We start from the raw sequence: 26,838 nt of genomic DNA, 5'->3' as shown, positions 1-26,838 counted from the left end.
TCTCATCCTTTCTGATACTTTTTGTTATCAGTTATGTCCATCTGCCTCATCCAACCTAGTGCATTGGATCTCTGCAGCATTATCTGGTCTTGCAGCTTTGAAAAAGTATAAAAACATAAAACTGCACAATTGTAAAATTTCACTGGTTATCCCAAGAAGCATGAGGTACTTGGGGATATAAGCAAGCTATAATGCCTTTATCTTTTTTATTTTTATTGTCTATTCCTTCAGGAAAAAAAAAATCAATAAAAATTAGACATAAAAAGAGAGCAAAGTATCGTGAAAAGATCTGTACAAGCATCTTGCGTGTAGAGGGAACCTCTCCTTAAGCTCCTGGCAAGAACTTTCTTGGGCACCAGAAAAATCATCTGGATCTTCCAAAAGGGCATGATGAGCTTTATACACCTAATAATAACTTTTAACAACTTCTTCACCTAAGCATTCAGCTCACCCCTCACAATTACCAAGGTCACGACCTGCTGTTTTACAGAAGCAGGTCAGGAGAAAGGGGATGAGATGAAGTCTCAGAGTGAGCCAGCACTGGAAGGCAGCTCCTGGCTATTGATGTGGGGAGTTGGAGAAACATCCTGTAGACAGGGGAGAGCACAGACACACCAAAAGGTAAGCAAAGCGATGTCTTGAGGGAGGCAACAAGCTCTCCACCCTTCCAAGTACCCTTCCCATGCTGTGCTGTTGTTCTCAAGAAGGAAGAGGGATGGAAGAGGCAATCCAAACTCAAGGAGTAATGTCAAGCAACCCCAGCAACCCTTCCACACAGAGTCTACACCAAGCAGTTCTACTGCTTAGCAAAGGCAGAGGAGAGAGGGGAAATCAGCAGCACAGCAGACAGGCTCCCATGTAATGTTAACACCAACAGTGCTTTTCCTACAGAGTTTATCTGAAAAATCATCGTATTTCTACTCCAAGACAGTTTGCTGATTACCTAAGCACTTGTCTCTGGTGTACCATCTGATAATCAGGCCTGGTCTTTCTTTGTAGACAAAGAGGCCAATAAATCTCACCCTTTGTAAGTAGAGGTGCCTAGACAAAGCCCTTTACTGGCATTTAGCAAAATTAGTATTTTTCAGAAAACATAAAGCAGCAGAAAGTCAATAACAAGTGCTGGAGCAGTTCAGGCAGCAGCTCTGCAAGAGCACATCTTGGCTGTGTCTCTGGGGTCTCAAGCAAACCTACACCAGTGGCACAGGGATGATCTCTGCACCTACCTAGCAGCACCCCACTGTTTAGTAAGGTTCACCAGTGGCTCTCAGGGGAGGGTTTCAAACTCAGCCCCATACACTGGCCCCAGGAAAAAGTCCAGTTAAACCTCCAGCCATGATCCCACTCTTGGACCTCTTGGCAGCCCCCTGCAACAGGCCAGGAGACTGCCAAGCCAGGAAGGACAGGGGCCATGCTGGGCACTAAGTAGCAAGAAGTACAATGTGGGGGTGACTAGGAGCCAGTGACGTCAAGGCTAGGATTGAAACCAGCTTCCCAATCCATGCTGTTAATAACAGAGGACTTGCCAAACCTGGTAGTGCAGCCTTTTTGTACCATTGATACACACAGGTGGGGGCTCTGCAATCATTTTGCCTGCTGGCCTCAGGTACTGCCCATTTTCACCCAACTTTGGACATGATGCCAGACCGAGGTTCACAGCAGAGTCTGCAGCAGAATGCTGACCTGGGACATCTGTGCCCATCCTGCAAAAGCACAGCCATCACAAACACACAGACACACTCAGCTTCACTTGCTTCAAGGCCCCACACAGGAGACACAAACATTTGGTTCAGACCCCCAAGAGCAAGAGAGGATGAAGAAACCATCACTGCAGTACAGGAGCATTAGATGGGCTGACTGTTGGTCACAAGGTCATCATCTAGAGAACTTCCAAATGTCCCTAGATTGCAGCAGGCTGGAGGCTCTGTTCATCTCACAAAGCTGAACCACAAGCATGCACCAAACAAGTCATGCAGATTCTTGTGCAAGAACAGAGCTGCAGTCTTTAGAAACAGGGGAAAGGATGCAATAGAGAGATTCCCAGAAGGAGTTTTGGTAGGAGTTAATGAGACAACTTCTCTCCAGAATTTAGGTGACTTGCAAGGCCGACATTTTGCGCTCAGCTCTAGAAGATGACGTTGTCTTTAGCAAAGATCAGGTGCAAGCTGTGAGATTTATCACATTTGTACAAGCATATGTCCAGCAAGTCTCGTGGGGATAAGGACAGCCAAAGTAGTTGCCCAGCCTTCTAGCATTAAGGTTGCAAAACCATTTCCATTATAACCCTCTGTTCTCACACATTTATAGCTTTCTGAAAGCTCTTCTCTGGGGAATAATGTTTTCTGTGCTTAGTCTTTTTTTAAGTTTAAATAAAATACCTTCATACGGTTTTGAGTTACAGGAGAATAAAAATAAGTATTTGTTTTTACAATGTGAAAATATGGAAGGGGCTGGTTGGTTCTGGAGGGGACTCCACCTAACACAGAGGAGTCATTTTTCATCAGATTAGTACAGGTGGGACAAGCCCTCCATGGGCTTAAGCCTGTAACCACAGAGGTAGGGGAAAACACACCATGGTGTTGATGACAAGACAGGGACAGAATGAAGAACTTGAATACACTGATTCCCACTGTCAGTATTTTAGTCATTGAGCTGATTCAAAATCTAATCAATGGACTGACAGGAAAAAAAAAAACTCAAAGCAAAAGGAACTTAAAGTTTCTTTTGATGATTATGGCAAGGAGGGAAAACACACTTCAAAAAACAGTTAACTTTTTGGGTTGAATTAAAAAACAAAACAAAACAAAATCAGACCCCTGCTCCTTAACTCTTCTGAACCCTCAAGAATTGCATTTACCACCTTCATTTCATATCTGGGGAAAAGTGGCCACAGCTCAAGAGCAGCTGTCCTCAGCAATGAGAGTAAGCAAGTAAAGAGCAATCATTTATTCTCCAGCAATCATTTCAAGTGGCCCACAATTACAACATCAAAAAGTCTTAAAAATACAAACATTAATTATCCTACTATTCTGAAGGACTCCCCAAATCCTAACATACATGCCCACAGTAGAGTCATTTAGTGACTCTGAACCATACATCTGCACAGCACTGTCCTTCCTCAGTCCATGCTCTCTTTGACCTTCCCCACCACAGGGGAGAACAGCAGAATCACAAGAGCTCATAAAGAGGTTACAGGATTTTGAACATTGGCTAACACGAGTGTGTTTATTTGGTGGTCACCCAATTGAGACATTTTTTAGCTGTAAATACAATTATCTTAGTTAGCAGATCACAGCCAGAGTTATTTATGAATCCAAACTGAGGTCTTTATACACTACTGCAATAACAAAAAATTATTCTCTTTGTCATTAACTCAAGGCTGGCATGACACACTGCTTTGCAGCTGCACCGTGAAGAGGCGACCTGACTCCCTGGTGCAATGGAAACCTGCTTCCCAGAGAGACTCTTGGAGCACCAGGAAACCTTTGCACTTTACCTCTGTACAGAAGGGCGTAAGCTGGGGATGCACCACAGGCTGAACATACATGTGAAAGGTGGATTCGATCTCCATCGTCCTGCCATTCAGCTTCAGGATAGGGAATTCGATGATTTCCTGAATAGGGCAAAAAGAAAAGCAGCTGTTCATTTAAAACAAAACAAGAAATTAAGCTGGAAATTATCCCATCTGCAAGGTGGCCTGACAGTCCCAAACAAAAACTCAACACAAAGCTCTGCAGAAGTGGGAAGGTGGTGCCACAGCATAGAGCACATCCAACACCACCAGAACAGAAGAGGATGGTGCTGATGCTCATCGCAGCTGAGACAGGCTGCAAGGAGCTCTCTGTGCTCAGCACTGCAGCTGCACACATCACTGCCCAAGCTGAACCTAAGGAAGGTGGTCTCACACTACTCCCATATTCCCATACCCAGGGAATATGAAGCTGTACTTGCCATGGGCTCACAGCTATTTAGCAAGGACATCACAGGGGCTGTGCCCTCCCCAAGAGCAGTCTCAACCTTTCCAGCCCACCATCCTTTTAGAGGACACCATCAGACAGACAACAGGGACTACTGCATGAAGCACCTCCTTCTCTGGAGAGGCTGAGGAGGACTGCCCTCCTCCAACAGACTGAGAAGAGGAGCTGAAAGCTCCCCCCAAATCCATCCCTATGGGATACAGCACAGTAGCAAGCCCGGCTTAATTTTCCTCTTTGTAGCCAATTTATGCTGATAGGGAAATAAAAACGTTCCTTCGTCAGAAGAATGTTCAATTATTTGAATAATCAGCAATCAAAAATTTACATGAACCTGTTAATAAAAAGTTTAAACAAATCCAGTTGCGATGGATTTCTCAATTATTAAAAAATATACATGAAATTAAAAAAGCCACCCACTGAATAAAAGCGATAAAATCCTTTGTGTTCACCCCCCTCCTTCTCTACTCCCTTTCTTCCTTCTAGTTTAATGTAAGAGGAGAAGTGACAATTTGTTTGGTGTCTTTAAAGAATAATTTGTCTATGTTATTTAATAGAGATCCATGGCACCAAGGTTCTGGAGTGCAAATGAGCCTGCTGAGTGATATCCATGCAACAAGCCTCTCAAATCACTTCTGGAGAAAAACAGAGAGAGGGAGAGAGAATAAAAAAAATATTGCTTTTTAATATTCAAAAACAGTTTGCAAAATTTAATCAAAGCAGAGCAAAAGCTAACATTTTTACCACTTTGACATTTTTATTAGTGCTTTCATAAATTTTTAAAACATGAATGGAATTAGTTTAACAACAAAAAAAAAAAACTGCCTGAAAACATCTGGAAGAGACAAATAAGAAATAATAAAAAATGAAAAAAAAATCCAACTCCTGTGAGTAAAATTAGCATGTGAAAAATGCAGCCGCTGCAGAGGAACTAACACAGTTTTTTGGACCGTGGTTGCAACCCTCATGACCTGCAGGCGGAAATTATCGTGAGGTTACATATATGAGCTGATGACATCACCACCCCACTAGGCAGCGGGAGGGCAAGAAGCTGGGTGGGTAAATGGAAACAACAGATAATTTAAATAGCCAGGAGAAACACCCAATTTCCATGGTGGGCAGAGCCCAGAGACAGAGCAGAGCAGCTCCCCAGTGCAGCAGGGGCACAGCCCAGACCAGGGCACATGGAGAGCATGTGCTGCTGAGATTGAAAGTTAGAAAAAAAATGTAAAAATCAAATAAAGTGTTAACAGTGTGGAAGTGCCCAGGTGTAGACATTGAGCAGTGAAGCTGCACAGGACGCATGGTTTAAGCATTTCCTCATGGTCTGCTGTGCCACTCCCTGTGCATGCTGTGCTGGATGAGGCAGAGCAGATGGCTGGGCACATCCTTCCCTACTGCCATACCACCCCACTGGGATTCACCAAGTTTTCCCAGGAAAAAGAGCAAACTTGACCCAGGGGCTCCAAGGGAAGGAGAAGACACATGCCAAACACTTGAGTATTAGCCAGATTGCCTGTTGTGGTGCAGCCAAACTCACCAGCTTCAGCCACCCAAAAGGACCCATGGAAACCCAAGAGAGTAAGAAATGCTGGATACAGCTGATCCTCTCCTCAAAAGGACCACCACACAGAGGCTCTGAAAGCAGCAAACTTCTGTTTAGAAGGAAAACAGACTGCAAAGTTTGAAGTTAACAGACAGCCTGCCATAATAGAACCAGGCTTAACTTCAGAATAACACCATTCCATCTTTCAAATGGGTCTGGGGCATCTCACTGCCCCTTAGGCCTGCATCCCTCCCAGAGAGTGATCACGGAAGCAGGCAAGCTCACAGCAAGGGAAGACAAACATTTCCCTTTCCAGAGAGGGACACACACCGGCTGGATTTCATAGCAGGGCTGTGTTGCAATGCTGGGATGTGCCCTAAGGGACCACAAACATCCTCAGGGGCCATCAACTGGCTGGATGCAAAGCGAGACTGAAAGACAGCCTGCTGCTGATCTGATACACAAAGGCGTCGCTCGCCTTCCAGAACCAAAGGCAAAAAGCACTTCCAGGAGGGTCGGATTAAGACAGATGGAGGAAATAAAAAGCCATACTTAAAAAATATGGAAAATTTAACAATATCCAGAATTACTGTAGGTCTGTGGGAAGTCCATGCCCAGGAACAGGGGTGGAACCACAGAGGCAGCTGGAGTGTCCTAGGAGAAAGTGCAGCCACTCTCTCGGGCTTATTGGGTCAGTTTTTGAAACAAGTGGTAAAGAACCTTTCCCAAAAGGCTGTTTATCTGCACGCTTCCTATAGCGGAGATTTTTCCAGTCTCTGGCAGTGTTTGCTCCACTGGTATCTAAGGCAACAGATACCAGCCCCATGAAATCAGCCCCACTCCTCACTAACGATGTTAGCCAGTCCTGCAATGAAATTTAACCTGTGACACTGCTGTACTTTTCATTTAAACTTTCATTTGGAGAGAAGCAGTGTTTGGAGACCCTGCAGTTTGTCCTGCTAATAAAGACAAGTGTTGGGACCTTTAAAGGTGCCATTCATCTTTTGCCTTTATTAAATTCAATTTTCTTAAGCCCATGATACATCATGAAATTAAGAGTTGACATTCCTGCAGAAACAAAAATATCTATCAAACATAAACAGAAAGGGGGGAGAAAAGAGGCCTCTATTACCAAGAATTTATGGCTTAAAGTAGATCTGTTTCCACTTTTTTTCTCTCTCTCTTTTTCTTTTTTTTTAACAAGCATATGGTTTGTTTTAGATATCTGAAATGTTATTACAGATCTAGAATTTCATTAGTAATTATTATGAAACGGTGAGCACTTAGACACTCATACACACAACCCCCCAAGAGACTGTGATACAGGAAGGCAGCCGGGTGCTCTCTCATGTTTCACAGCAGCCCGGTGAGCTCAACATGCTCAGCTCCATCCCCTCCATTCAAGGACCTTCACTGCTTCTTCTCAGGCAGGAAAGGTGGAGGAAAGCAGCAGGAGGGAGTGAAGGGCAGAGATTCACTGACACTTCCTTTCTTCTATCAGAGCCTGATCATCTGCAAGTGTTACCTTGAGATCCTCACATGTCTCCACTCCAACACTGAGTAAATGTTCCAACTTCGGCAGTGATTTGTGCCAGCAGCATTTGGGGCTTCTAAGCCTTCCCTCTGCCCCCACTGCCAGCTTTTCCTTATAGCACAACCAGGAGTTATGGATGTGCTAAAATAATGCTGAGGGTGTCCAGAGGCTGCAAATAGCCGCGAGCTACCAGAAGAACAAATGTACTCATTTGAATTTTGCGAGCACTGCAATTAGGTATTTTATTTAGCACTGCAAAGTAACTTGAAAGGAAATCCAGGATTCAAACCACCACCAATAAATAAGCGGCTTTTTATTTTCCTTTCATTGTCAGAGAAGTTGAACATGTTTTCTGTTGAGAAATTCTGCACAGGGCTCCCAATTACAGGCATTTGCATTTATATTGTTGGAACACAGAGCTTCTAAAATCAATATTAACACGCTTAAAGAAAAAAACATCAGCACCCTGTCCCTCCCCTCAGCTGTGCCCCCAAACACAGTAACAATAGGAACCTACAGAGCCAGAGGCTTATACAGATCCATTACCAGGTCCACTCTCTTTATAACACTCCTACATTTACTATTTCAAGGTACTCCAAGCAAATCTGTGTGACAGCTTCCTCAGAACTTTTGTCCTTCTGAAAAACCAAGGGTTTAAAAAAAAAGTTCCAGGTTGAAGTCTCCTGTGCAACCTGGCTGTCCCTAGCCAGTGGGCTGAGCAGCAGCAGGGTAACTGTGGAATGGCTAGGGGCTTTCTTCTAAGAGAGATTTGAAAAATTCTTAATGGCATGTGAAAGCACTGCTATAAACCCAGCCCTTCCTTACCCAGTTGTCCTATATGAAACTCCCTTCCCTTTAACACCAGAGCAGGGATGCATCAATTCAGCTGTCTTGATCTTCTTGCAAATAAAAGAAATACTTGCTAAACAATTTCCAGTCAGAGAGTAAAGCACCTGAAATTACCCTAATTCCCATAGCGGAATATTTTTGCTTATCCTTTTTGCTTATTATTATAGAGAAAGAACAAAGTGCCAACAAGAGCTTCCCAGCTCTCAAAACCTTTTAATCCAGACGCCTGTGTACAAAGCGGACAGGGCACGCTCCAGGACACAGAGTTATATATTTGAGGAAGATTGTATGGCCTATTCAGTTCAAAAACTACCAGAGAATAATTTATCCCTCACTCTAACCCCCATGTAAAGAAGTTTAATAAACACAAGAATAAAAGATGCCCATAAAAATCAGAGCTGACTGTTCAAAATGCAATAAAAACAAGCAGAGGCTGTTGAGAGAAACGGATTTTGTCTGATAAGGAAAAGCATAAAACTTCTTACCAAAAGAACCATTTACACCTTCAAAAAAGGTAAGGGCAGAAGAGGCAAGGGAGTGTCTGTGGAGGGTCAGAGCTTCAGCACCAGCTCATTTTGTTTAGGGATGGTTTCCCCCCCTCCTCTTTAAAGAAAAAAAAGTCATTTTATGCACAAGGAGCTTATTTCTTAAACAAACACTTGTGTTTTTGATTTACACCACGGGCTGCTCCTAAATAATTTATGGCGGGTTAAATTTATTGCACAGCCCTGGCCGGCTGCAAATTCGAATTGCCAAATAATTAGATTTTAGGGCAATGCTTATAAATTATCCGCCGATTTGTCCGGACTTGTTTGTCAGTTGCTTTGTGCTTCGGGTCATCTTTGGCATTTCGCTGTTTGTGTTTTAATTGCTGATTTACACTTTGACAGATGAGAGTTGATGCCTCCAAGATCGGGGAGAGGGTGTGGGGGCGTTGAAGAGCAGAGAGAATCAGAGCTTTTAAAGCCTTGTGATTTTCTTTTTTTTTCCAAGGCAATTAAAATTGAAAACGGACATAGTAAGGACAGCACTAGCCTAACAGATCTGCCTCCCCAGTTTCCATCCTCTGCCTTAATTATTATTTTAACTAAAGCCATTTCCAAGTGAGCAGCCTTGCACTGGCCCTCAGGGGCAGTAACCAAGATGACCTCATAGGTCTTTTCCCCACTTCTAATTTTTATTAAACTAACCAAAACAAGTACCATAAAGGCAACACCTCTCCAGTGCAGAACAGCAGGACTTCTGCTGAATCAGGGCTGTGCTGGCTTTCCAAAGGATGTCTGCCTGTACACACACCCTGGAGCCTCTCAGCGCCTCAGTCCTGGCTAAGTTACTCTGTGTACTGATTAAACCTATCAAAAGGTCTTTGGGGAAGCAGCTGACCTCCAAATTTCTTTTTTCCATCACTACCTAGCTTAAAATACACATAAGCACACACTTAACAATTCAATACATTTAAAAGTACTACTATATCCTAGAAAAGCATGAAGGGAAATACACATCAAAAACAAAACACAAGAGAACTGGAAGGAACATGGGAAGATCATGAAACACTGGGAAAAGATGATATGAAGAAAAATTCTGCTGCCTGACCATTGATTATCCAATGTTTCTTCTCTCCTCTGCTGTCAGGTGAATCACACTGCTTACCCCCAATACTCAGGCACTGAAGCCCAATGTCAAATGCTGGATTTCCTCAAAGATAAATTTTGAGTTGCATTTTGGGTTCTGCACTGACATCAAACGTGGCTCTTATTTCCCAGTGCTGCCTTACAACTCTGAGGGTGAGAGACCATTTCTCTTTCTTTAATAGAAGCTGAAATCCCCATCTAATCACATGCCTCCAGGAGCTTCAGCTTTAAAAGAGACATCTAGTCCATGCACCTGCCTGAGGGCAGCATCATCACCCCCTAAATAATTTCTGACTTTGTCTAGGCTGTTTTTACCGACTCCAATAAGAGAGACTCACATACTCCCCAGGCACTCACTCTATCCTCCTGTTTCATTAGTCTTATCATTGGATAAGTTTTCCTAATGTCTAATCTGAATTTCCCTTGCTGTTGTTTAAATTCCCGATTGCTCTTCCTCCCCACAGCAGACACAGGCCAGAACATTGCCTTCCTCATTTCTGTAACAAAGACCTCATCTTATATACACCTCACATCACTGCATTAAACACAACCCCAATGCCATCCAGCCTGCACTCACAGCTGCATTTTGCAGACCCCTGGTCACACTCACTGATTCTCTTATTCACTCTCTTGAAATGGTATCTTTTTTTTCTTCTAAAGAGTATGGAACACAAAGTGAAGTACTTATCAGCTCAAGTCCCTTCTTAAAGGGCCAACAAAAGGAGGATCCACGTCTTGCAAATGCCACCTTTCTCCTAAACTTACCACTGTGATCTTGGGAGTTTTTCGTGCCTGCCACTGCACCTGAAATCTTGACAGCAGGCTCACAACACCTGTCCTGCCATTCTTAACAAAACTTTCAGTAATCATTTTCTTCCAGGCTGGTTCCTACCTCTCACCACCAGCATCATCTCTCCCTGCCAAAACCCACTATTTTGATCTTTCCAGCAGGACCCAGACATCAAGAATACGGCAGAATCTCCCTCTTTTCACACATGGGATGAGAAATATAGACCATCAGGTATCAACACTTCCATGTGTTTCTTCAAGCACTGTTGACATATATTTAACCACCCAGAACATCTCTACTGACACAGCCAACAACAATTTAAGTTTGACAGTTTGGGAGAAGTTTAGCACTCAGACCAAGTTAAAAACAGCACACACACATTTCCAAGTATTATCTTTCCACTGCAACTACACTATATCCTTTTTCACATCCACTCCTCTCTATGGCAGACAAACAGCCTGTGCAGTCCCTGTTGCAGAATTATCAGATCATTTCAAGTCCCAACCTCTTCACCTGATATTGAGCAGGACAAATGATCAATGTTCCCAACGACACTAAACATCTGGGATGGGTAGAAAGGGCACATTAGTGCATGTAAATGAATACCCAGGGTTTTACAGACATCACAACTAGCTGCTGATGACAGCACATTTCTGCCTGACAGAAAGGAACTAAACAACGTTAGGAAGAGTTATTTTGCCAGATAACAAGTGCACAGATCAACAAAGACCGCATAAGGATGGTTGCACAGCAAGCTTGGCATAAAGGGGAAAAAGCCCACAAGATTTAAGCATGTCCTGTGTCCTTCTCACTAAAAGAGCTGAGTTGTATTGCTTCTTTATCAGGAAGGTTTTGTTCAAAGTGAAGACAAGACCACTTTAACACAGCAAAGACAATTTCTCAAGAACCACAGCAGCCTGAAAAGCACCATCCCCAAGTAGCACTAGCTGAACACTATGCCATGAAAGAATACTGCCCAGTTTTAAAACATTATGCTGGGAGTGATGCAAAATACTTCCTGTACCTCAGAGGCTGCAGAAGAGCAGCAGGCACACACTGATCACCGACAACCACGCCGGGCCACGCACACGGCAGGACAAGCACAGCAAATATACAAACCTGGGACACCCATCCCCTTCATTTCAGAAATGCACATGATGGGAGTATTTCAAGAAGCACACGTAGCCCTCATCAGTGGCTTTATGGAGAGGCAAACAATCCAGCAGACTTGCACATTCCTGAGCTGGCTTGGATCTTTTCCTTTCAGGGTGACTGCCGCTCAACTACTTTCTGCTGTAACAACAAGTCTACTTAACTTTGCAACTTGTCGCCTAAACGATGTGTAATGTTTGCACAGCTAAGGATACAGTATTCAAACAGCACAGGTGGGAAATTGCACGGCCGGGATGCATAACTGATGTGGGGTTTCCGAACACTGTGAAAGAAAGGGCAACATGACTGATTGCTTTAAAGTAGTCATCTCATCGGCCTGTCAATAACCAGCCAAAAGCTGAGCAGGTTAGGTCAGGTTAGGACTGCAGTCATTGGCCACCCGAGTGCCTTGGTATTTTAGACTTGTTGCTATAATAATGCTGGGTTTATATCTTTAAATAAAAAATTGCTTTGATTTTTTTTTTTTCATACATCAGATGTCTTGCCTGGTGGTCTCATGGCTGTGCTCTCCAGGAGACTTGGGTTCAATAACTGTTCATGTTCTCTAGCTCATCAGGTTTAAAATAAATACAGCTAATTCTGTTGCCTGAAGTCATAACCCACCCCGTCAGATTGATATGGGTCACAGAAAGGTTGTCCCCACTTACTGGGAGAATGAGGGAGGTCTCCAAGGCAAAATGAGTGCAGGTCTGAGACACCAGGTGCAGTGTAACCCTCTAAAGCTACAAGACCTAAAGAAGTTTGTCCAAAAACTCAATGCAAACAGGAAAATTCATTTGAAAGGGCTCTTATATGAACTGTTTCCTGCCACTCTAGGAATTTAAAGGATTCTGATGTAAGAACAATGGCATAGTAACAGTCATAACTGGCAAAGAAGTGATAAATATATACATATTTACTTACCTGTAGTAAAAAGAAAAAAATAGCTTTAAGTCGCTATGTTACATGCATTTTTAACAGCATTTCTCTAGAAACAGCATTGTAAGGAGCTGAATGGAGAAGTAGATAATTAAAACTACACCCAAGCCTAAGATGCACGAACACAGGTAATTACAGATTAATATTGCACTGTAATACTTATGCTGGGTTAAAGTTGCCATGGGAAACAAGCCTGAATTTCTTTATTTTTCAGCAACTCATGATCATCCTCAATAAAGGTTTTGGCAGGTGATTTCTAGTGCATTGAGCTTAACAGCCACACAAAAACAATGCAAGAAGAAAGCTGTTATGTGGGGATGTCTAGCTAGAACAGGCAGGCACAGGCGCACACAGGTCGTTTATCCACCTCTGCGCAGGATTGTGACAATGTCTGTTACTGTGTGAGACACCTGCATTCCCATCCTGGCCTTCAGCTGGGATTGCCTCGATGCAGTCTCCACAGAAAACTACATGCAAAGCACACAGAAGATACCTTGCAGCCTGCTCCCCAGCAGATGAGCGATCCCTCCATCGCCTCCTCCTGCAGCAAGTTTGTGATTTCAAGGACATATTCCTCCTACAAAGTAGCTTCAGCTATGGCTCCCAAGGCAGCTCCCTATCCTCTACCTAGTCACCCTACACAGAGAGCTTGGCAGGGACTGCACATCTGTTGATATGGCCTAAATTTGGTGGAAATCAGCATCCATTCCCATTACAAGGTCAGTCTATAAATCACAGCAGCTCAGGAGCAGAGACACATGACTCAGTTGTCCCTGCTGCAGTAACAAGATCACGGATAGAGCAGGACAGGCAGCTGTACAGATCATCACAGCCACTCCAGCTGTACCTGCCCGTGACTGCGAGCTGGATGTGAGACTGGTGTTCAAGGGAAAACACATGTCATGCTCTTTTACAGCAGCACTCAAGGAAATATACACTGAATCTGATATAACCTTCTCCTGCATTTGTACTAAATATTATCTTACAGAAAGACTGGCTCCTATTTGCTAATACACTTTTGCCAATCACAGTATGTACTATGATCATCCAGATTTGTTTGAACACCAAAAATAAATTAGTAACTGAACATCTGCTTAGTCTATGCCAGTGTTTATCATTTTATGTTGAAATGGTGAGTGATGTTTTATATTTATTAGTATATCCAGTTTCATCTGACAGCAATTATAATTAAAAATTCTCCTGAAATAACAATCTAAATGCCTGCTAAACAGAGTAGAAGTATCTAGGATACACTAACCAAAAAAAATCAAGATATTTTTGCATTTAAAAAGTACTGTTTAGGAGGACACATAAAACATTGTCTGTAAACAATTTATTCTTCTGCTTCTGGTCACAACCTTCTTCAGCAATGAGATCTGAACATTTCATATTTTCCCTTTACAGAGAGTTTGAAAGAGGCAAATTACTACTTCCCAAATGATTACCAGTTTGAGTGAATCTGAGACACTGAACATCTGAAAAAACTGACATGAGAAAATGCAACTTTATCATTAACAAAAGCTCATTTAGCAGCTCAGCTACTCCTAGATCCAGCTCCTTCTACCAGGTCAGAGATCTGATGCTCTTCTATACTTCCAGGCAGCAGACATACAGAGCTTGAATTTTATTTGATTTTGATTTAAGTGGCTTTAATAAATTAGAGATTAACATAATACATAGAAGACTAATTTCAAATTCAGCTTTGAACAGATCTGATTTCTACCTTCAGACTTTTTAAAATTAAAACAAATAATTTCTTTTCATCCACTTGGCTGAAGTTGAAGGCAAGATACTGGGCTTGCTGACTGAAAGAGACACACCTTCTTACTGCATTAATAAAGGCAGCCACAGATCTGAATCTGTGGAGCTGCTTAACACAGTCATTGAAAGCACTGACCATCATAAACATTGATGTCTACAAGGACAGAGGGACAAAAGAGCAAGACTCCCACTTATTAATGCATCTTCTCATGAAGCTAAAACTCCATATATATCCAGCTCTTGGGCTGACAGTGTATAAAAGCAGGTACTTATAAACTCTTACCAGACAGTAAAAGAAAAAACTCAGAGCTGAAAAATGAAATACACCACCACCGTTCAGGGTCCACCGACCTCCGCAGAATGACAGCTCCCAACTGACCCCACTGGGCTCCGGATCACATTCCAAAGGCACAAGGTAAGCTTTAAAGAGATGCGAGAGGCCAGCCATAAACATCTCTTACTGCCAACCCCTAATGACCTTTGGATGGCTAAAACACTACATGACACAGACTGTGCAGTTAAAACCCCCCACACCTTCTTTTCTCTCCGGGATGGTCCCATTATTCATGCATACATCCAGAAAACCAATAAAGCTGAGCGGTTTCTATGTGTATATAAACAAGCACTTTGATGGAGGGGCGTATCTTCTGAAAGCAGTCAGAAGTCAGGGCTGCAAGGATGCTCCCATTCCTTTGTGGGTGTAGGGCAGGGAACATGAAGGACCCTTGATGCCTGACACAGGAGTGAGTGGTAAAGCACGGGGCAGCGGCCACAAGGCACTCAGCCAGCAGTCTCAGCCACCAGAGCCACAATGCAGATGGCTTCCCAGAGGAATACCACTGTCCTTGACCCTCCTTGATCCCCATTACAGAGGCCATACCACGAGACCTCAGAGAGAGATCAGGCAATGTGAAAGAGAATGGAAATGAAGGGGTCTTCAGGGCTCACGAATGAGCATGAAGGACTTCCCCAGGGATAAAGCCAGCAAGGCCGCCAGTTACAGAGGAGCAAGAGTAAATACAACGGGAGGGGGAGCAGATGTGGCAGTCACACATCTTAGTGTACATAAAAGGATAGCTCTTTCAGTAGTTTCTTGTAAGAAGCCAGAATATTTTGAAGAACAGTGAGTGAGAAATGCGAAATGTGCTGTATGGTGGCAAGTGAACTCTTGCAAGATTTTTAGGCTGAACTGGCTAAACTTACAGCTATGCCTACCCACTTAAAGTAACGCAGGTCACAGCTTAGCTTAGCTCTGTATATGCAGCCTTCTCATCAAATCCCACTGCATTTGAATTTCATTGTATCTAGAATTCTATTTTGCAGGTATTAAAATAAAAGCAAAAAAATTATCAGTATCACAGTGAAGATCAGCACATGACCATTTCTAGCTCCCAGCTCTGACCTCAGACCAAACCTCCAAAACCTGCCTATCAATCCTGCAGTGAAAGATCCTGTCACCAAAACTTTGCAGAAAACATCACTGAAATACATGGCACGGTCACCATGACATACAGCCTAGCAGTGAAGAGGACAAAAGCCATGCTGGTCAGCAAAGACATAAGAGGTAGGTGACGGCATCAACTGAAGTCTCATTTTATGAAGTTTCCAGATTTTGGCAGGCACCTTCAGCCTTTCCAGCTGCATTGAGACCCATGTAGAAAAAGTAATTTCTTTATTTGTCAAACTAATTTGCTGGTGAGGATGTGAGGGACTGACAGCCCTTTCAACACATTATATGATGCAGACAGGCACTGAACACAGCAGACTGGAAAAACAACACTGAAGAACATCTCCACCTTAAAGGTGCTATCTCACCAACAAAATATATAGCAGATCTGCATTGGCCCAGACCATTACTTTCCCTGGCAAGGACTTGGGGACAAAGCTCCTTAAAACAGTAGTAATCATATTCCACTCATGCTCCTTTTTACTGCCAGCTGTAAACTAGCTCCACATGCATCATGGTTTTGCATCAAAATGTGCACAGACCAAGCCCATATCCAAAGGGACAAGGTAGATCCAATTTACAGCTTTGACAGGTCTGTGCACCCGAGGCGGAGCATGCAGGAAATAGCCTGATATCTCACTTGGGGAGCGGTTAAGAGCCTGCTAGTAGAACTGGATGCAGAGCCACAACAGCCTCCCACAAAGAGCCAGCAAAAGAGCAGGGAATTTGCTATCCATTTTTCAAGAAACACAAATAACAGGCAGCACCCACCAAGGCACTACTGGGGAAGACAGGAGTCAAGTCTGATCCCAGCTTGCAGCAAGCCTTTGTTGGGACAAGCACAAGGGAAACGCACACGCTGCATCGAGTCACTTCAGTAATGAGACACCACGCTGAAAACTGCTTAAGCCTTTCAGATAGCCGAAACAAAGCGAAAAGAAGTTGTTGTGACCCAATGCAGGTATTACCAACACATGCAGACCAACTGCTTGGCAGAGGAGGTTGAGTCCACTTTAGATCCAGAAATTCTGTTTGTTCGCTACCAACCTAATATCAGGGGGTTTTGTCTTTTTAGTACAGTTTTCCAGTTAAAAACATAGGCCCATCCTGATGACAACTGAGAATATTTTTTACTAATCTGCTCTACAGTACTGTGGATGAACTGTTTGCAGAAAAGTTCTATACTTCATCTGGATCTCTGCATGTCTGGTAGAGCACTGGAAGATCTCTGAAGCTGAACTCTTCCTGACTCATTACACTCCAGAGTAAAAATCCAGGCAAGACACCTGATCTTGCTGAAATAATCTACAAACTGTTCTTCTTCTCTACTTAGAAATACCATTATGTTGCACATATTCCTATCATTCAAAATATTCTTTTCCTAAAGCTGTTTGCTACCAACAGTAGAATTTTTCTTTCCAGAATCAAACACGGCTGCCATCTATTAATGCAAGTTTCCAGCCAAAAACTTTTAGATCCTTCCCAGTTCAGACAAATGACAAGTATACATGACTTAAAGTTGTTTTCAGTAACACATGAATTGTCACTTCCTTGATGGAAATCGGACTCCTTTATTCATTCCCACCAAAAAGTCCTGGCATTGCTCCTGAGACAGCAGGTGACTGGCAAGAGCCCTGGAGAACCAGCAACAGAAAGGAGGTGGGACAAATCAGAAAAAATTAGTGAGCCAGCACTGTTTTTTCCTTTTACCTCTCAGAATAGCAGCAGCAACTTGCAAGGCAATAATTAACATGATTAACTATTTACCTGAGGATGAATCTGCGGTTTATCACATGTAGCCTCAAAATCCAGCACTAAGAAGTAGTGATATCTCTGTGGAGGGAAGGATGACATTGCTGCCATGGAAGCTCCAAAGCCGTGGGACGCCAGTTTCCTGCTTACGATGGAGCGGAACCCTTCGAGAACACCAGCTGGGAAGAGGGGGGACACAGCTTGTCTTGACCTTGAAAGTAAGTTTGGGGGAAACTTTGCTGCTCCAGTATGGAGAAGTGCTATCATTGAACATCCAGAGGCATCTGAAACTGAAGAGAGACTCATGTTACTCATGCACACCTACATCTCATCTCTACTGGTTCATCCTCCTCTGACAGGGATTCCCTTTGTGCTTCTCAGTGGAGGTTCCAGCATCACAAACCTGAAATAATACAGTAACCTGCTCTAAGCACAACAGATGACATTTGGAGTGAGCTCAAGGTGTCCAGAATCACGGGCAACTGAAAATTAACTTCTGCAAATGACTCTAAATTAAGAACTAGAGATACACAACAGTCATGGCTCCAGGCACCAGATCACACCCCACTGCTGAAACTCATTATAGCAGAACATAACGCAAAACAATTAAAACACAGAATATCCAATCTAAGCCCTTTTGAAATTTCTGAGGCCTTTTATCTTTTCATATACAATGCAGTTTCTAATACATGGTAAAAATTAAACACAGCGATACACATACCAACACTACATCTTATCCAAACAGCTTGACCCTGAAACATCTGCCAGTTGCACCAAAACATGGCATTTCCATTACAAATCCAGGTGGCTGGTGGCTGGAAGGCTCCTCCCCAGGAAAGTTCTCGTTTGCTCTGTATACAAGGTTTCTCAGAGATGTGATTTTAGTGCTACACTCCACTTCTAATTTCAGGTATTTCTCCCAGAGGAGGCTATCAGTTCAACTAATCACACACAAGTACTGCAGGAAGTGTAAAATGCAGCAGGACTCTATAGGCTACAGTCTTCCTCCCAAAGAAATACCTCACTCAGCCATCACCTTCTGATACTTTCATCTAACAAATACTATTAAATAAATTGCATTATCCATCTTGAGATGACCTGGATTTCCCCTCCTGCTACTTTTGTTCTAAAACATTGCAAGAAAAATTTGCACTATCCAAGATGGGTCAGCCTGAGGGCTGTTAATACATCTACAGGGATGAGAATGCAAGACCAGTTCATGGTGTTACATGGGTGGGTACAGGGACTGATAGCTAAACAAGCAAATTGCACCAACTCAGTCCTCTTGAACAAGGATAGGAGTACCCCCTCTAATTGTGTATGCATATATATACATACAGATCATGCTGCATAAGATATTTAAACCTATCCCCACAGCTGGTCCCACTGTTTGTGGAAGAACTCCATCACTTGATATGCCACCCACCTGCCCTTTTATGAGCATGGCACCCCCACACCTGTGCTGGCTTTTTGCTCTGCCATGCAGGGATAGAAGCACCCACCATGAGACAAGGAGACAAAGTGGCCACAGCAAAATGGGAACTTGCTGCTCATGAACAAAGTCACTGTTTGCACAAAAGACAGCATTTGCTCTCTCCCATCCGTTAGTCCGTCAGGTAAATAATGCACGTGCCAAAACACACACTTAATGAGGTAAACAATATGCCTTGAAAAACGGCTAAATCTGTATTTACCTGCGAGACCAGAGAAACTCGGAAGGACCAGATTAGGAGATAATTGCAGCTAAGCAGGTTGTGTGCTTCGAGTAAACACGCATTTGGTAACCTTCCCTTTCCAAGCATTTGAGTGAAAGGCAAAAATCAAAGAAGTTGAAATGTTTAAGACCAAGCCAATGCCCACACTGCCAATTTCATGGCATATATGAATTGCCCCTGCCTCAAGGCTTTCATGTTTTGGAGCTGTTTGCTTTATTAAAGCAGTATGCCAGACAGCAGGTACCTTGAAAACTGAAAATTCAAGTTGCAAAACCAAAAATGAAGAGCCCAACATGGCATTTATTTTAAAGGGGCTCAGTTCTACTGATTGCCTTTTCATCTACAGCTTTGGCTGTCATTCATAAATGCATTACAGCCAAATAGAAGTTACTTATATTTTCTTCTAACATGTGCCAGATAAAAGATATTTAAGGTATACATGGTTTAAATCTTCTAACTACTATGAGTTTAAAGGCCCATCACAACAAATATAATATCTCAGAATAAAGCAGCTTGTAAGTTGCAGGAAAACCTGGTCTTTAGCCTACTGCATCAAATAAAATACACTGTTGGAGTGGAGGAGGCAGACAGGCTTCAACCCCTATATCAAACACAGGCAATAAAACATGCATTATTCACCCACCCACAGCAAGATCTCTTCTCTAATGTATCTGAACTGTCAAGACCAGGGTATCTGACACGGACCCCATGAATCTTCAGGCTGGGTTGCACTACGCACAGTGGTGCAGAGCTACCGAGTCCATGGCAAAAGTAAACCAGCTGCCTTGGCAGGATTCAGGCACGCCCCCACACAGACACAGCAGCATCATGCCAGACTCTGGCATGGCAGGTCAGGGTCACAAAAGTACGATTTGACATCCGTGGAGGAAATTAACAGCCAGCATCCAGTGCCTGTTTACACTAACAGCTTCTGCAGTGGTCCATGTCTCACAACAGGATCGGGCTGCCCATCCTAAAAGCAGCCTCCCTCCCCACTCTCCCGTGTAGCAGAGGGAGCAGTGCTCTAAACAAAGGTGCGTGAGTGGGGTATTGCATGTGGCTTTCCCTACACAGGCAGCATACAAACAAGGGTAACCCCACTGCAAACTCTGCACCTTCAGCCAAATGAAGTTTTAACGGTATGTTTACCCAGCCACTGCTCTGGGTGCCCTGGGAAGACCTCACATCATCTTCTTTGGCAAGGTCAGAGTGCCTCAGAGCACAAGATAGCTGGTGAGCAAACACACTTTATTAGATGTCATGTAAAGCATTTATAATGGCTATGACAATGCAAAGCACTAGTAATTATCCTGTACTTTTTCAAAGAGAAAATGATGCAAGCAATGCAGCTTCAAAAATTGAAAACCCAGCTCTAGCCATATAAATCCACATGTTCAGTGATTCCGTTTCCAAACCTACATAAAACACCATATATATATTTCTTATACACACAGGATCAGATTATAATCTCAGACAGTGCAAGCTGTCACATCTGGCAGTCAACCTTACTAGGTTAATATTTCATATCACACAGCTCAAATTCCTCACACAGATACGTATGAAATGTAATGGGTCCATGAACTGAGGTTGGACCTCAGGAATTATTCTGACAGATTGTACACAGACCTAGGAAAATGTGACAGCACTTTACATTTGCTACACCCAGTAAGATGGGAAATGGCCGTATGTGGTGGGATTCAGCTGGAAGACAGCTTGTGTTCTGTGCTGTGTAACACTGTGTGTCCCATGTGACAGTACTGGCTAAAATCTGCATCTATATTTTAAAACTAAATTAAGAGAAAAACGTTCTCTGTACATCAGCTGCAGGTACCAAGACAAGTTCAGGCTGACCACAGCTCTTGCTTCTTTAGCAGTCCAAGCACATGGTACTAAAGCACAACAGTTTGATCACCAGCAAGGAAGGAAAGCCAAGAGAAAGGCAAGTGTCAGCTGTAGGCATCAGCTTTGCCAGGGGCCCCACTGAGTGTGAAGCGGAGAATCTGCACTGGCGGCTGTTGCACGCCAGGCTTCCTACTGGGAAAGTTGCTTAGGGACAACCAAAACAGCAAGGAACAACACAGGGAACTCCTGCCACGTGAAGAATGCTGGTGACAAGAGGCAGCAGGGCAGTGCAAACGCTGTGCCCTGCCTGCAGGGCAGCCCCAAAGCCACAGAGATGTGCACCACACAAGCTCCAGAGGACTCAAATTCATCAGTGGCAGGACAAATTAGCCTACTAAGAACTTGATCTTAATGACTCCTGGCACATAACATAAATATGAACTTTTTACAACTACATCTAATTAAAATTACAGTTTGCCTTTGAGCCTAAAATATTCCCTTTTACTTTCCAGTTTGATAAGCTGAGTAGGGAAGGGGCAGGAAAATAACACCTAACTTCATATTGGCAGGCTGACCCAAGAAATTACATTTTATGAGAGCCTTCACTTACGTGTTAAATTACTTTGTTATGACAAGACAGCCCTCCACCATATTACAAAACAAACAAGAAAACCCCACACTAACCTAAACTACAAGAGAAACTGAAATTAAAAAATAAAAGCAAGCAAGCTCTGGGAGTAAAATGCTTCAGTTTATTACTTGTGCAAAACCTGTGGAGGGGCAGCTATGACTCCTGGCCTCCAACAGACAACTGAACTCAAGGCTAGAGCAATGCAAACCAATCAAAAATGTAAGTCAGGTTTGTCTATTTTATTGAATTATGGAGGAAAAAAAGTTAGGGTAATAGAGATGCTTTCTGAAGAACAAAATTGCACACATTTAACGACACCTGGAACACAGTATAACAAAAAATGCAGGACTTCAATTTTGGTAGCTGTTCAAATGCGTACTCAAAGGTCAAATGTGAGCCCATATTTCACTTGTGTGAAAATATAACTGAAGAACAATAGAGATACTCAGGGTGTTTTTTAATCAACCTTAACCTAAACCCAAATATTTCAATAGATGAACTACAGTACAAAAATGACAGCACCTGGCTAGCCTGTGAGGCAGGAAACAAGAGACTATGAACAAGACCATCTTATCCACTCTCACCACTCAAACTTGCAAAAAAAACCAACCAACATAAAGTAAAACAAATAACAAAAGACAAAGCTTTTATAACTGTTTAATAAAGTAACACAATTTTAGACAGGTAGATTTGCTTCTTTCTTTAATTTGTTAACCTCACAGTATCATCACTTCAACATGAGAACAGTACACTTCATGGCTGCACTCCCTTCAAATCTGGCCGGGTTTGTCTCCAGCACTGCTAGACAACCACGCCTGTGTTTTGGAAAATTTGTAATGTCATGGCACATCTATATGCTGCCCCATCATTACTCAGCTCAGATACAACTTGGCATTCATTGTTTTGTTTTTACAGTACTCCACAATCACACCCAGGCTCTTCCCACTACAGATGAGGAGGTCCCTGTTCTCAAGAACTTACAGTCTAAAATTAGAAGCAATACAAGTGAGGGGAACAACAGAAAAGAATGAGGGGTACAGGAGGAGAGTTGGGCAACTGCTCATCTGGGAGAAACATGCATTTTGGTAGGTCAACTGAAAAAAATAATTCACCCTATACAGGCACTGGTTTCCCTCTGTATGGTCATTAGGGAAGAGATAAGTGAACACGGAAAAGGCTGACTAAAGGATGGAGGGCACTCTTGGGTTAAGGAAGGTCTCTCCCATTTCTTGAGCTCATCCTTGCCGCAGGGTTCCTTGGCTGATTTGTCAAAGGCACGACCACACATGTCAGAGCACCAGAATCTCTTCCATTGTGACATCACAGACGCGATGGCTTGTGAGATCACAATGTGCAAGGCTGAAGGCGCTGATTACTTAGGGAAGCACTTGCTGGAGCTATGGCACCCTACAAAGCTGGGAAACAAACACATCTCAGTTCACTTGACAACACAGTGAAACCCACATGAGACTCCACACCAGCAGGACACGAATTTGTCTGAACAGACCACCCAGAAGCCGTCCCAAAGATGCACAGTACAATTCCACTCCAATTTTATTAGGCCACCTCTGCTAGGCAACCCACTTTCGTCAGCTCCTTGACTGGTCTCCTAAGACAGGCTTTGCTGTGTATTTTTAAACCTTCTCCAAGAGTAACTGCAGATGAGCAAACGGGTCTAAGCTGGAGTCTGAAGTTCCACACAGCAAAGGACTGGTCACTTAGAAGAAATGTAGAGAAAGGAAAGAACAAAAATTAAAACAAAGAAGCAATAACAGGGACACATACAGCAAAAGCCAAAGAGGAAGAACAGATCTGCTATTAAGGAAAAGAACAGTTGCACAGGATCAGACCAAAAATCCTCTAGTCCAGTCTCCTGCCTCTGCCTGGGAGCCATAAGAAAATGCACCAGTGTGAAACTACACAAATGAAATTAACCAAGCCAACAGTTCTGGGAGGCCAAAAGGAGGCAGGCCTGTCCTTCCCTCTCAGTCTTGCTCTCCTGCTGATTACGACACAGCAGTTCCTGAGCCTGTCTGGCTCTTCTGCAAGCCGATTCAACCACAGGAACCCATAAAAGGACTAACACAGCCAGAATAAAACACAATTAAAACAAGATAGTTTCTGGCTGGTTTAGTGAGACGAATTAGCTCAGGGCCAGGCTGGATGAATACCAAAGCTCCAAGAAGAGGATGAGCCCACACTGGCAGAAGCAGGAATGAGATGAGCCATTGGGGCTGTTGGTCAGCTCAGCTGCTCACCAAACCACGTACTCACACCAGGACAGAGACACCTGGGATGACACGGCACTTTGCAGAGAATGGACAAGTTATCTTGGCTCTAGCAGCACAGACACATTAAACCTGAATTCACAAAGCCCATCAGACCATCTGGTCTCAACCTCATGTAATGCTGGCCCTAAAGTTTCCACTTCCTTAGTCGAGCCCAAAGGCTTGAACATCTTTCAGAAAAGTTTCTGGCCTTGAATTGCAGCATGAAGAATGGAGGCTCCCCTCTACCTTCAGACAGCTCGTTCCAATGGTCAATCCATTCGCTGTCAAAAAACAACATGTCTTAGTTTTCATTCAAACTTTCCCAGCCCTGGTCTTTGAGATAAGTTCTGAAATTTATGGCACTTCAGTACTCTCAATCTCTAGCTCCCACTGCCAGGAGCTAGAGATTTGTAGCTACTACACATCTAGTCAGTAAAAGCTACTATTGCACACTGGCCTAATTTAGTGGAAAGGAGACATAGTAGGCCACCTTTTGTTTAATGGTATCTGGCATGCATAATTACTTCATTTTCATACACATGAATGCCACAGTTGTTCAAACCACTTACACAGCTGCACACCTTCATTATCTGAAAAATGAAGGTTAACACCTGAGAGTGCCAAATGAATCTCAGCCTGGATATAGGGAAACAAGATTTGCATTGCTCAGTACACTGGTAACTTTTGATTTTCACAAATGACTTCCAAAAGTGTTAAAAGAAAGCCAGTACTCTGGCAAAGCTCTGTCCTGGTACTCTGGCAAAGGCTCCAAGCAGGGTAGCAGCTACAGTGGGCCATGGTTTCCATACAACCCAGAAAATCTGCCAGGGAAAATGCTGACCCTAATATTCAACCACAGGGAAAAAAAAATATTGTAACAAGTACAGCTGAAATTTAATCTCTTTTTTTCTGTTGGAAGAGAAGGATCTTTACCTATACAACTCATCTAGGGAGAACATAACTTTTCAGCTGGCCTCAGGCCAGCTGAGATCACTTCTCTTAGGGAAGGGAAATGGTCCCCAGCACAGCCAGCACTTCTGCTCTAGGTTATGTCTTGACAGCCTCAGCTTGTCCAGTTCTTCTCTTATTCCCCTGCTTGCCATGGCACCATACTGGTATGTCAGCTCATCACTACTGCAGTGAAACACCAGGACCATTTCTAGCAAAAACACCTGCTTCAGACCCAAGACAGACTTGTGACAAAAGCACAGCTGCTTACAGCCTTCCATGCTCCCCTGCAAGCCCAGGCACAGTGGGCAGTCCGGCACCATTTTCCTGGATGTCACCACGCCTGCCTTGGGGCCCTCCACTGCAGGTGGCCACAGGACTGACACAGAGACAGGGTAAAATGCAAATACTTGAATTAAATAATTAAATACTTCTGTGTGAAGTATCTTCCAGAACTCCATTTCCAAAGTTTAAGAGTGCTAAAAAAAAAAAATCAAATCAAGGCCTACCAAAGTTAACAGAATCAAAACAAGATAAGCACCAAACCAGCTGTAATCAGGCCCTCTAAAGAAAGCAAACTGAAGTATCTCTCAAGTGCAGAACAGAAACTTCAGGTCCTATCAGTGTTTATTCAATCCAAGGTCCTCTTTATTTAGCATCAGGCACACAGGCATTTTTTAAAAAGGCTTTAATCATTTTCTTCCTTTGGATTTTGGTACCACTCAAATCTGTCCAGACACATTAACTTTACAAGAAAAACCAAACCAAACACACTATTCATGTAGAGCAACTCAAACTTTGAAATGAACAAGAATGTATAAAAGGGCCACAGGGCCACTCTTTGAAACAAAACATTTAGTCCACACTGTAAATTAATGTGGAAATTGAGCTGCAAAGGGCAGAATTCAGTGCTTCAAAATGGAACGAAAATATCTGAAGTAAAAAAAAAAACATCAGAAAAATCAAATTTCCCAAGCCTACACAGCAGGAACTAATCAACTAGACTTTTAACACACTAGTGAATTTCAGAATAATTCATTCTTGCATAAAAGTTCAGATGCCAACTTTAATATGAGCGATATGAGATGCTACAATGATGCAAGAAAACACTACAGGACAAAATCTATCCAAGTTACCATTAAAAAGAAATCGGCTAAAAGCCTCAAACAGCTGTTAACAGCATCTGATGGGACAAGTGCTTTGGAGATGTACCTTCCTGGAGCCCTGTATATCTCATCCTTCCTGAGACACAGTGCAAGCATTAACATATTAGAAAACTTGCTGGTCCCCTTGCATCGCAGCTGAAAGAATACCAAGAGTTCAGACTAAACAGCAGCTTCCAGTCCACCATCTCTGAAACCAAAAGCTCAATAAAGAAACTAGATAAGTAAAGAAGTAGCAAAACAAATGTCACACTTATTAGCAAACAGGCCAGCAATGACTACATGAATCCACCAGACACAGGACTTGTAAAAGACAGAACATCAGTAGTAAATGACAACACCTCTTCACACATCTCAGTTTGGAAGAAACACCTGTAACGGCACAGCAGCAAGAAAAGAAAAGGGAAGAAATTCCTATGGCTACTCAGGAAACAAGTGAACAGACGGTACTCCTAAGCTTTCTCAAGTTTACTTCACTCTCGAGATCTGAGACAGGTGAACAGTTCAATCTCACAGGGTAAAAAAATATAAGAAAAAAAACGAAACCAAAACAAATCTCCTACTCCCTCATTACCTCCACCTATGAACCTCCACATCCCAAAACATTAAAAAATCCTCGCTGCTGCTGCTGCCTCCAGCTCAGCCCGTGCCCAGCCCCTGGGCAGACGGGCTGTTTTCCCTTGCTCCAAGCCCTGAAAGCAACTGATCCCGCTCCAGCTGGGACCTGGGGGACTGCTGCCACAGCCGCCCTCAAGACCTCCCCTCCGGGTCGCACCAGGGCCCGGCAACCCGGGCGTCGAGCGGACGAGGCGCCGCCACCCCGCGCCCTCCCCTCGGGCCGGGCCGCCCCCGGTCCTCACCGGCACCCCTGCCCCGCCCCGTCCTGCCCTTATG

General features: G+C 43.4%; 1 protein-coding gene across 4 annotated transcripts in view; it reads right to left on the bottom strand.

The window, feature by feature from the left end:
• ERI3 (ERI1 exoribonuclease family member 3) overlaps positions 1-17,686 on the bottom strand; it is a 118,723-nt gene extending 101,037 nt beyond the window's left edge. For 3 of the 4 annotated variants that reach the window (XR_005953939.1, XM_041421934.1, XM_041421936.1), the window contains exons 1-2: positions 17,391-17,685; positions 3,497-3,613 (exon numbers count right to left, since the gene is read on the bottom strand). Coding sequence is in view for 3 of the 4 variants with exons in the window: in XM_041421934.1 (XP_041277868.1) it covers positions 3,497-3,613; positions 17,391-17,681 (408 nt within the window). In the remaining variant the exon portion in view is untranslated. Of the gene's footprint in view, positions 1-3,496; positions 3,614-17,390 lie in introns of all 4 variants that reach the window. The other variant, XM_041421937.1, reaches the window with a different exon arrangement.
• Between the last annotated feature and the right edge of the window lie 9,152 nt (positions 17,687-26,838).

The sequence above is a fragment of the Onychostruthus taczanowskii genome, unplaced genomic scaffold (assembly GCF_017590055.1).
Source record: "Onychostruthus taczanowskii isolate IOZ18803 unplaced genomic scaffold, ASM1759005v1 scaffold7, whole genome shotgun sequence".
In the NCBI taxonomy this organism is placed as follows: domain Eukaryota; kingdom Metazoa; phylum Chordata; class Aves; order Passeriformes; family Passeridae; genus Onychostruthus; species Onychostruthus taczanowskii.
The sequence above is the reverse complement of the archived record's forward strand: the minus strand, read 5'-3'. Positions and strand labels throughout refer to the sequence as shown.